The sequence below is a fragment of the Patiria miniata genome, unplaced genomic scaffold, assembly GCF_015706575.1.
Source record: "Patiria miniata isolate m_02_andy unplaced genomic scaffold, ASM1570657v1 HiC_scaffold_7, whole genome shotgun sequence".
Lineage (NCBI taxonomy): Eukaryota > Metazoa > Echinodermata > Asteroidea > Valvatida > Asterinidae > Patiria > Patiria miniata.
The window spans coordinates 38,287,490-38,298,849 of NW_024037074.1; the positions used below are offsets into that span (position 1 = coordinate 38,287,490).

At 42.1% G+C, this 11,360-nt stretch overlaps 1 protein-coding gene across 2 annotated transcripts; it reads left to right on the top strand.

Annotated features, from left to right (window-relative positions):
- Nucleotides 1-981: 981 nt before the first annotated feature.
- On the top strand, nt 982-11,360 carry LOC119744770 (serine/arginine-rich splicing factor 6-like). Of its 2 annotated transcripts, XM_038220893.1 has the most exons (9): nt 982-1,133; nt 2,609-2,735; nt 2,908-2,978; nt 3,943-4,059; nt 4,646-4,684; nt 5,657-5,726; nt 8,679-8,752; nt 9,333-9,446; nt 9,622-11,360. In XM_038220893.1, the coding sequence occupies exons 2-9, from the start codon at nt 2,616-2,618 to the stop codon at nt 9,938-9,940; spliced, it is 924 nt and encodes a 307-aa protein (XP_038076821.1). In that variant the 5' UTR covers nt 982-1,133; nt 2,609-2,615; the 3' UTR covers nt 9,941-11,360. The 2 variants fall into 2 exon arrangements, with proteins under 2 accessions (XP_038076821.1, XP_038076823.1); XM_038220895.1 differs by lacking the exon at nt 4,646-4,684 and having other exon boundaries at nt 983-1,133.

Here is an 11,360-nt window from a genome sequence, read left to right on the forward strand (position 1 = left end):
CACAGGCAGGCACCAGACTATTCCTCATTTGCATACGTGTTCAAAATTTTTGCACATATGCAAATGATCCAATAGCTGGGTGAGAGAGCAGGTAGTGGTGGGCGCGTACTGCTCGACACCCTGGAGACGAGGTTGGGTAGGCGCGAGATCGCATAAATCTGCATGCTTTGACATATCAGACGTTATACAGGAGACTTGGCTCCGTGGATAACGGGTGATACTCACACTACTCCAGAATGGCGGAGGTGAAAACTGTTATGGACATGGCAGTGGCGTAAATTGACCATAGTGGCATAGACCTTTATCACGCTTGCTTCCACCATTTCAGTCATGTTCCCTGTATCCAATAACAGTACTGAATGATAATGATTTTTGTGCAAAAATGAACCAGGCTATTTATCCTTCCAGCCTCGCTTTGGTTACGTTGATTTGAATGGGGGGGGGGGGGGAGATGGCCGCAACATTACGATCCTTACCGCGGGGACGTATGAACACCTTTGCGCTCATAGTACATCCCCCGATATATCCTTACATAAAAACAATGCATTGAAAGCTTTTGTTCTGTTTATTCTCCGGAGTTTTTTTTTTTTAACTTTTACCGAAATATGGGTCATTGGAAGGTAACAAAATAACCTAAAAATCGGAATTTTTGTGGTTCTCACCACAACAAAAATCTTTGGAGGATGATCAAATGGAGAATTTGTCCTCCCCCTGCCCCCCCCCCCCCCCCCCCCACCCCACCCCCCGGATTTACGCCCATGGCGAAAGGGAAGCACCAGCTGGCCCTCATAATTTAAAAACCCTGTTTGTTTGCAAAATGAGTTGGACCTTCCTGTACCCCGAGTTCAGTGATTTTGAAAAAGGCATTGAATACTAAAACAGGCTCGATTTTTGACTGGTACCAGCTTCGCCACCGACGTGATGGCCCAGGGGTTGTGTAACATAGAAGCTACCGTAGAAAACGCCCCCTCTAAAAGATTCAGAAACCCGACACATTTCAGTTTTGCGCATGACAAACACCACGCAAGACGCCATTTTACGGATGCGGGCGGCGAACTGAAGTCGACGCTCTTTATCTCCTCCTCTGCTCCGCTTTGTGTTCCTTTATAAATTGCCCTTTCACTGCAAGTGCTGTAAGTGTTTTCAAACCACAGTTTCTACTAACATATTTCGGGTTTTTTTTTGGTTTAGGTCTGTTTATTTTGACCCAAGTAAAAGGCATTCCATTGGATTGGCGCAGGTAACGCTTGCAATGTGCGCGCGTTGTCCAACGCAAATTGAATGCGGGTGCGTCAAATTAGGACCTCGTCGTTTTAGAGGCGATCGTGTTGTGTGGGGCCCCTCTGTTTTGTTTCGATCATATTAGAATCAAGATTTTTTTATTTCTAAAAAATGACATTGTCAACCTAGTAAAGCAGACTTCTCAATGTAATGATTGACACCTTTTATTTTAGTAACGAAGTAGCTGGAGTTACCCAGCCCTGAGTTTTATCATGGGTTGTCTATTAGGGCTGGAGTGAATTTTTCTCGTAACTTGTAGTAAAGGCAAAAATTTTGGAAAATGTTCAATTTTGTCCCCGTTACACACTAATTGCAACTGCAACTCACCCCAAACTTGCCTGGAATAACCATTACACAGGTCCTTGAAGTAAAAAACGATCCACGATGAAGATTCAGCCTACAATTGCAGTGAAAAAAGGAGGAATAACCGCTAACCTGACAACCTTGCAGGCATGGCCAGGACCGCAATTGGTTTGTGCACACAAAAAATTGTGTACAATGAATGGCGGACTATCAGGCACAGAGCGCTGTCAACTACTCGTTTTTGCCGGCTGCGCTGGCTGTTGGCGCATGACGTCACGCGGAAGCGTAACACCCGATGACTGTTTCATGCACTATCGGTTGCGGTTCCAGTACCAAAGCTGTGATGCGAGTGGTAAACCTCATATTAGTGCATGAAACTGTCAAAAAAGTCTCTAAACTCGGAAGGCCAAAAACAAACTAACGTGCATGTTCTTGGTATGAGTCAAAAGAGAATTTCTTTGGCTTTACGATGATGTCATTGCTATTTTTGTCCAACAAAATCTTGGCAAATCTCGCCACAAAAGGTGTTTGAATGTCATGTGCTAAAAAACAAGATGGCCGCTCCCAGAGCGACTGCGATCACAACTTCCCGGAAATAAACATCGTTTTCAACACCAGATTTCATGATTTCGAATACGGCAATCATCCAAAGCAAATATATCATTGCAAAAATCCATCTTTTCTCTCCGTGATCATCTCGTCAGAGGAACTTTTCCAGTTTCAAAAAAAGGTAAAACTGTGCCAGTTTGAAACACACTTTCGCACACAAATAGAATGCTTGAGAATGAAGCAACACAAAAGTAATGGGAGTTGCTGACAAAATTCTAAGTCCAAACCAACTACCCTGTTGCCGGCTACGCAACTACGGAGTGGGAGTGCAGTGGAGCATGACGCATAGTACATACATGTGTAGCGCTGAGAAGGTTTATTGAGGGCAATCAACCGTGACTCCGTATTCTGCAATTGTGCCAATTACTGACCTGTAAACCTAGTTACATTGACCAACCTTTTTTTTTCTTTGCAGTGTCAACATGAGCCGTGTATATATTGGGCGGCTGAGCTACAGCGCTAGGGAAAAGGACGTTGAACGATTCTTCAGAGGTTATGGTCACATCAGAGAAATCAACTTGAAGAACGGCTTTGGTTTTGTGGTAATGTGGCAGCGAAAAAAAGAAAAATTCAACTTATAAATCTGTGGACCTTGTGGTTATTACTATATCAGTTTAAGAGGTTGAAAAAAAATATTCACGATTTAAATACTCCTTGATATTTGTCCTGTTTTCCCCCTTCAAATCTATTAAATTTCTCTGTTAATTATCTCAGGAATTTGATGACAGCAGGGATGCAGAAGATTCTGTGTACTATCTGAATGGAAAGGAGCTCTGTGGAGACAAGTAAGACATCTTTAACCCTAACGTCCTAAGGGCTCTTTGGGGGTCAGGGACCAGATACTACGGAATACTACATGTGTTGTGCACACTCGTATGGAGAGAAATGCATACTACTGAGTAGTATTTTGTAGCTTAAGGAGAGGTCAGGGTTAAGTAGTCCTTCTGTTTTGAAGCGTGCGATCACACCCCATGCCATCACACGCCTCAATGCTTCCTGAAAAGTGCGAATAATCGCACGCCTGAATCCCTCAGTACCGCACACCTCAGCATACATTTACGGCATAATTATACTTCAAAATTTGTGAAAATAAAGTAGGTCGGTGAAGAGAATATTGCTTTATTGTAAACCAAGGTGAATATATTGAAAAACAGTACCAAATTGTTCAGTCCCAGCGTGGACCACAGAATCACACGCCTAGAAAAATCACACGCCTTGAAAAATCACACGCCTAGAAAAATCCAGGTGTGCGTTTTTCCACACACCTGTGATTTTCAAATCAGAAGGACTGGGTTAAGTCATCTTTTTTTCTTTTTGTCCCCTTCATCTTCCTTTTTGGTGTAAATTGTAAGTCCAAGAAAACGTCCCTTTTTTGTCCCATATGTAACCCCATCTTTTCTTTAATGACATAATCCCCGCAAAGACGTATTACATCAAATTTCTTGTGGGTTTTCTCCTTGCAGATGACCAACAGTAGAAAAAAATTACTTAGATCCATGAATATCTTAGAGGGTTAAACGTTCCTTACATTTGGGACATGGCGTGCGCGATTTCTTGGACTTCTCCTAAAGTTTCATCAATCATATCAACATTTTCATCAAATCACCTTGCCAAACCCCCGCACAATGTGTAATCTATGCACCGACTTCCAGCGATGCAGCTAATACTGAAAGAGTATTATGCGTGTACGTGGGTTTCTCTGCAGATTTTATTTGAGATACTTAGATTGAGTTTGGCAATTTTCAACAGGGTGATCATTGAACATGCTCGTGGCCCAGCCAGAGGGAGAGACGATCGTTACGGCGGTGGCGGGGGCGGCGGCGGCAGAGGCTTTGAAAGAGACAGGAGACCAGGCTGGATTGACAAGTAAGAACGTTCTCCTCAAATCCTTTCCAAGAAATGGTCTCGGTATCATCCTTTGTTCGGAGCCCGCACGCTAGCTCCGCACTAGCGCCTGATATGTGTACAATGCAGATTTATGCGACCCTAGCCAGTCGGAGTCAACTTTAGAAATTGTGACGTCATTTGGTGCAGAAATGTGAACTAAGCTGTTGATTGGTCAATTGGCTTCCATGTTCTTTTTGTAAAACAACAACGGGTCACCAAGGCCCGATAGAGGGCTTCCGCTGAATGGTTAGAATCTGGAGGTCAAGTCGCAGTCTTGTTTTGCATAATTAATCGCCGAATCTGCACAGGCATCATAGACGCTTGCCGTACAAGCGGCAATTCCCAAACAATACCTGTGATTTAAAGAAGAACATGCCAAGTTCTTAGATTAGTTTCTGTAAAGTTTTATTAATGAGTGCCAGTGAATTCCAAACTGTATAAATATCCCCTGATGACTTGGGTGGCCAAACTGAAGGAAGGAAGAGGGAAAATGTCCAACCTGCCTGATCGTACGAAGAGCCCGCCTTATGCCAATGTAATCTATATTTTCCCTTTGTTCCTTCAGTCAGAACGGCTCAGCATCACGTTCTGGTCGATCAACTAGGTGAGGCAACCCAAAAACTTTCCTTCTTCCAATAATTGAGTAAGAGATAAAATATTGTTTTAAAATGCCCAAAGTGGAGCCTTACGAGCTTTGCTTCAAATTGGTGATTACATGTATACTGTAATGATGAGTCGTTGATTACATTGTCCCTCGTCCTGAATATTGCAAGTTGCTTAACCCTTACCCTCCCAATGCCTCTAAAATCCACTTTGCATAATGGAGGATTTCGAAGGATTGAGGGCCTTTGAAAATCGAGGCACTGGAGGATTTTGCAGGATTGAGGGCGTAACAGGATTTTGCCTCTGGAGGATAATGGAGGATCCAGGCCCCAACTGAGGCTGGAGGAAATTGGAGGATTAAGGCTCTGGCTGGTTTTGCAAAGAAATATGATTTTGGAGGATTCAGGCCGTTACCTGCGTTATGCATGTGTACTTGGTCAGGCATCCAGCATATACATGTACCACTGTTTATTGTACAGCCTCTTTACTCCAGCTATTTAGGGCCTTGGAATTCCCAATCCACAATACAGGACAACAATAGAGGATTTCGATAAGTCACACAGGCTAATGAACTCATAAGAGAATTGAAATCTGATTATGTGATAACATACCTGCATACCCAGTGGAGGATTTCAAAGGATCCAGGCAGAGGCCTCCAGCGAGAAAAAAGTGGATGATTTTGAAGGATTCAGGTGCTCGAGAGTTTTTATCTCATTGCCATTGGAGGATATTGGAGGATTCAGGCTGCTTCTGGACAAGAGAGCTTACGGAGTTAGGGTTGATTTATTTTTCATAGGCCAAGCAATTCCCTCACACTGACAAATCTATAAAGCATGTTCCAAAAACTTGGCAGAGGTTGGCCACAAGTCATTAGGGGATATGTATACTTGCGTCACTGATATGATGTATGTTTTATGCCCGATTATGATCATTTACTGACTTGGAGTAAATGCACCTTCTCTACAATTTGCAGATATGGCCCGCCTGTGCGCACAGACTACCGTGTGATTGTGGAAAACCTGTCCAGTCGTGTGAGTTGGCAGGTAAGATGATTTTTTTTTTTTTCATTAAGTTACTCTTAAAAAGACCTTGATGTGCAACTTTTCCTCAAAATAGCATCTGAGTTTTTAGTCCACATTGCGTAATTTTTCAAATTTTCATATACCATTCATGAACATCCACTTTCTCTTCATTTCTTAGATTTATCATCAGATTCTCCCCAAAGTTTCTAGTTGTTTTTATGGGAATGGGAAGGATTTTGGATTTTTCAAAAACCTATTTTTGCATGACATTCTCTCATTTTTATAATTTTTTTTTTTTAACTTGAACCAAGAGGCCAACTGACCATTGCAATGTTGTCCTTTCTTCAGCACTGTTTTTAGCGACTGAGCCCCCTGGTAAGAGCCGTGAGGGTTGTCTTACTATGCTATCTGAGGGAAGTTGCTCTCTCTCCCCGGTTAAACCACTAACGAGGGGCTTAAAGGGGCTAGGTTGCAGGCAGACCACAGACGATGATGGTCCATCGCTCTGAGGGGCACTTAGAGGCTCGACAGGGTTCCTGGCTGGCCGGCCGCAGCTGTAGCTTCCTAACCAACGCCCCCCACTTTGAGTGTGTGTTGAGGCAAAGAAAGCTTGCGAGGCAGAAGGGCTCACTCATGGTGGCAGTTCTGGTTGGAAGACCCCACCACCTTGCTGTTGCAACCCCTGAAGGACGATCTATGCAAAAGTCACAGGCCGTCACCCTGGCCTTTCAGATGCCTTCAAAGCCAGACGTTCTTTGTTCTTTTTTGTTTGGACAAAGAGTTGCTTTCCAGAGCAGAATCAAACTCCAAGTCAAAACGAAATTTGGAGAAGGAAACTGACCAAATGAACTAATTCACTCTAAAATGTGAATTAAATTTTGGATTCTCAGATTCTTTTTGAACCAAAAAAAAATTGAAAATCTTTCTAAAAATAAAAAAAAAAATCAGTTCATCCTCAGTTTTGAACAAATATGAAAAAGTGTCCTAGTAAAAATACCAAGAAGCCAAAGTAGTTTTACTTCTTTTTTTCAAGATTGCAATCACCTCCACTGACAATCACCTCCACTGACATTCAAAACAAACACTAAAGAAATCGTTACCAACAAAAAAAAAGGAGGTGCCAAAATTTTCCGTACTCTCAAATAGCTTTTCTGGACACTTGTGAGACAAGGAAATATGAGTCTCGCCCAAATTGTTTTTCGCACTGCCCAATTTTGATATTGGGTGCTGAAAAGTGCAGTCACTTGTGCTTCATGCCACTGATGGTTTGGACTACCACCACCACCACCACACCCGGGCCATAATCTGAGCTGAAGGCTGGCTGGCTGGCTGTTATGCTATAGTGAGCGGGGCACACCCCCACCCCATTCGGGGCGGGTGTGCCTTCCCTGGCTGCTCTCTCATGGGTCTTGTGTTGCAGTCTTCCCCCCTTATATCATGATGGGCTGGTGAGAGCCTCGGTTCAGCCTTGCCTGGCTGCTGGAAGGTATAGTAATGATAACCCAAAACAGTCGGGTAGTCCAAAATCACAGGTGGAGAAAGGGGATGCCGACAGGCAAAAGATAAAACAAGTACCAAAATAAAACTAATTTTATAAGCAACCAATCGAAGCTGCTTTACAATGGGAAAATTTCAAACTAAAAAATCCTTTGCTTCAAACTGTCTTGTCACATTGGGCAGTCACATTGTCACATTGGGCAGTTTTTGGACACGCTTGTAATCTTGGTACTGTCGGCATACCCTTTATCCCCCAGTGATCAAGACTGTTTGTGTTTAGGGTCCATTTTTAGGATGGACTACTGATGGCCCCTGATGGACGCTGCCTGACGACTACACCAGCAGATGATGAGTCTACTCCGCTTGGCTCGACTACGTCATCCAGACCCAACCACCATTTTTATTTGGTCACTTTTATTTTACAGATTTTTTTCCCCAGGTTGTTTTCAACTAACTTCTTAATTACCAATTGAAATGAAATTATGTGCATGATGCCAGACTTGAAGGTTGGTTTACAGTAGCCCAACGTGTGGCGGCAACAGATTGGATTCACAAGTGAAGTATTTTGGGGGTTTTTATGTCTCTCAGCCCTTATTGTGGGAGTCGTTCTTTGAAACACATTCATTGATGACGAGGTGTTGCTTCATTTGTTACAGTTTTGATGTACATTGTATCTGTTCATGTGATTGCCAGCTACTGTAAGCCAGCCTTTGTACTTACGTTTGTAAGAATGCTGACTGCTCTGTATTGTACCCAAAAAAATCATTGTTGACCATAAAATAACTAAATCAAGATCTAAATTCAAGACTTTCCTGACCAAACATAATTTTTTCAGACTATGAACATTAATTTTGTAAAGATGAAAAAGTTGGTGTTGCATCAGGGAAAAAATAGAGAGAGATCCATCTGTCGGTGTTCAGAAGTTAAGAACAAAAGTTTGAAATGGTTCATAGCATTCCAAGGTAGCAGAAATAAGTGGAATGGCAGTCAAAATCAATAATTCTGGCATTACTGAGACTTTTGAATGAGATTGCTTGCGGTGGTTATGGACCGAAAATCCTGATTGTTTTACTGCATTTTACAGAGAAAATCAGTGTCACACAGGACCAACGTCCAGTAAATGGCAAATAGCACGATTCTTGACAATGCTGCTTATGTCATCAAATCTTATTTCTGTAACCATGGCCAAAATACTTTTATCATTTACTTGTCTTGCATCACCATCTATTGTTTCCCCTCCCTTCATTCCAAAGATTTCTTCCAGATCAAGTTTTGACCACTCACCGAATTGACCCTTTTTATCCTTTCTATTTGTCCCCAAGCATGCAGCCCTTGTTGTATTTTGTGAGCCGTGTTTTTATTTGACAGTACAATGAAGTTGGAAATGTTATGTCTTGCATGAGGTTCATTTGCTTGAATTAAACTAAATGGTCTTGTTTTGTGTCTTCTCTGGTGTGTTTGCATTACCTTCTATAGGATCTGAAGGATTACATGCGACAATCTGGCGAGGTTACATTTGCAGATGCACACAAACAGCGCAAAAATGAAGGGTGAGTTTCTGTTTGTTTTGGAAACAATTACACTTTAAATGATTTGCCTTCAAACCTTGAGCAGTGGGCCATCACAAGACTGTAACTTGCTCATGGTTCTTAGAAGGCACAGTTTCTTAACCACAGAAATCTCCACAGACAAGTAAGCTTGTCTCAACTCGCATTTGTTGCCTGGCATGCAACTTTTCCTTGGATCCGCTGATTTCCTCGGTTTTTTTTTTTACTTCTCATGAATGCCACTACAAATTGAAAAGCACTGTACAAAGTATTGTGTGGTTTGGAATTTCCTCGCTTCTTCTACATTCTCAGTTGCATGCAGTTGCACCTTTTCCCGTTCTTTTGACTACTTAGGGGAACATTGTGGATAAGGCAGGTTTCCCATTCTGACACAATAAGCCCCTGTGGTGCTTTTGTCCAGAGGGATCATGTGCTTTCATTATTGTCGTTTGATTCTATGAGAATTGTCAAAAGTATTTAAGATCATTTGCATTGATAAATATATACTTGGGTATATGGAATTGCTCTCAAACAAGATGTCCACCGTTTCATGGAAAACTTCTATCCCCCCTCTCGAATGCAGGATTGTTGAGTTTGCGACCTATTCAGACATGAGCAGCGCCATCAAGAAACTGGACGGGACTGAGCTGAATGGACGGACTATCAGGATCGTTGAGGACAACGCACACAAGAAGAAGTAAGAAAAACGAGGGGGAAAAAGTCAAACGGGGCAATGTATTTGAAGATTTATTTTAAAATTTACATAATTTTCATGGAATCAAATTCACAATTGTGAAGGGCTAAAATACATAACTGTTGATTCCTGATTCCATTGTTAATCATCTTCATTACTTTTTTTTTTTGATTTACAGACGGGACTACTCTCGCAGCCGGTCAAGATCACGTTCTCGCTCCCGTTCGCCCCGCCGTTCTCGCTCTCCCCGCCGTTCTCGCTCTCCCCGCCGTTCTCGGTCACGCTCCCCCCGACGTCGTCGTTCCCGCTCAGCCAGCCATTCCCGGAGCCGCTCTCGAAGTGCCAGCAAGAGCCGCAGCCGCAGCAAGAGTGCCAGACGCAGCCAGTCCAAGTCCCCACGTAACTCGCCTCGCAAGTCCATGTCCCGCTCCTGCTCCCACTCTCGCTCGCGGTCTCGCTCGCGCTCCAAATCCAAATCCCGCAGTCCCAAGGATTAAAGATGGCCGGCTGAAGTTTGACGTTGGAGTAGCGGATCAGGGGGGGGGGGATAGTCAAGGCTTGGTCGTCGTGATTTGCATTTTGTTAGACATGACAAACCAACATGAAGTTTGGCGTTGGGTTTAGCAGATTGGGGGAAGGGGGGATAGCCGAGATTTAGTCATCGTGATTTGCATTTTCAGACACGCTTAAAACAAAAAGCCATCCTGAAAAGTTAAGATTTGAAGCAGGGGTTTAAGTGTAAATTTATAAACAAACTGGCTAATGCGTTGGTGACATGTTAACATGTAGTATCTCAATGTAAATATCTATGAAATTTGACGTCTTTTCTATGTACATGTAATCATTGTAAAAGAAACGGGATATGATATTAAAAAAAGTGGCTCATTTAAAAAAGTGAAAACGGGTTTGAAATTTCTGAGGGATGTCCAAATTCAACAAGTTGATGTAAGAACCTGATCCATGGTGACACAGAAAACGTAGAAGAAATTCAGTGGAAGTTGTTATCCCAAGACCTGTTGTTTCCATCACACTACATTTGCATATCAAAACTAGACAGTGGTGCACCAGTTTACAGTATCATCCTCCTGACATCTTTAATGGCGTTTATTTGTATTTTAGTTGCTTTGATTGTTTACGAAGGATAGAGTACATTTCTTTGTTCAACTGCATTTTTTTTAAAGGATTTGATAGCGAATTTTGTTCATTTAAAGGCCAGATGATGTACAAGTTGTGAGCCCATTTGGCAGGTATATCGGTCAATAGTTTAAAGTAAAATTTGTCGTCTATTTCTTTGAAAGCATGGTTTAAAATGGTTCCGTTACATTTGGGCTGGGTCAAGTCTAGTAGAAAGCACAGAAAGTAGGTGGATGAGTTTTTAACCGTGTGTATATTAAATGTGCTTGGGGTTGTGTAATTTCTGAGATACTTGATTTCTGTTCAGTTTTGTTTGTGAAAGCAATATTTTTGAAGGGAAACGATGTCTTGTCTTACCCCTGAAAATGTGAAAAATGTTCACAAAGTTGATAAATTAGAGCGAGAAACACAAGTGGGACTGTTGCAGACTTGATTCTGGTACTTGGGTGCCTAAAAAAGCTTAGTATATACACTCCCTGCTGTGTGCTCATTTAGCTGGTGATTAATTAAAAACGAACATTAAAGTCAATGTAAACTGGAAGTTTGGGAATCTTGGGGATACATTTCATCCACAATACATGTACATTCCTTGATAATTAGAATTGGCTGTTGACCTTGCTGTACATTTGAGATTTTGGGGAGGGGGATCGGACCATATGTCTCATGTAATGTTGCTCATTTCTTATTAGTTTGTTAAATATTTTATGTCCACCTTCAGTATCAAGTTCTGTGTTTTTGTGATTCTGAGATTAAATTTTGTCGTACCTTACATTATGTTTTAGA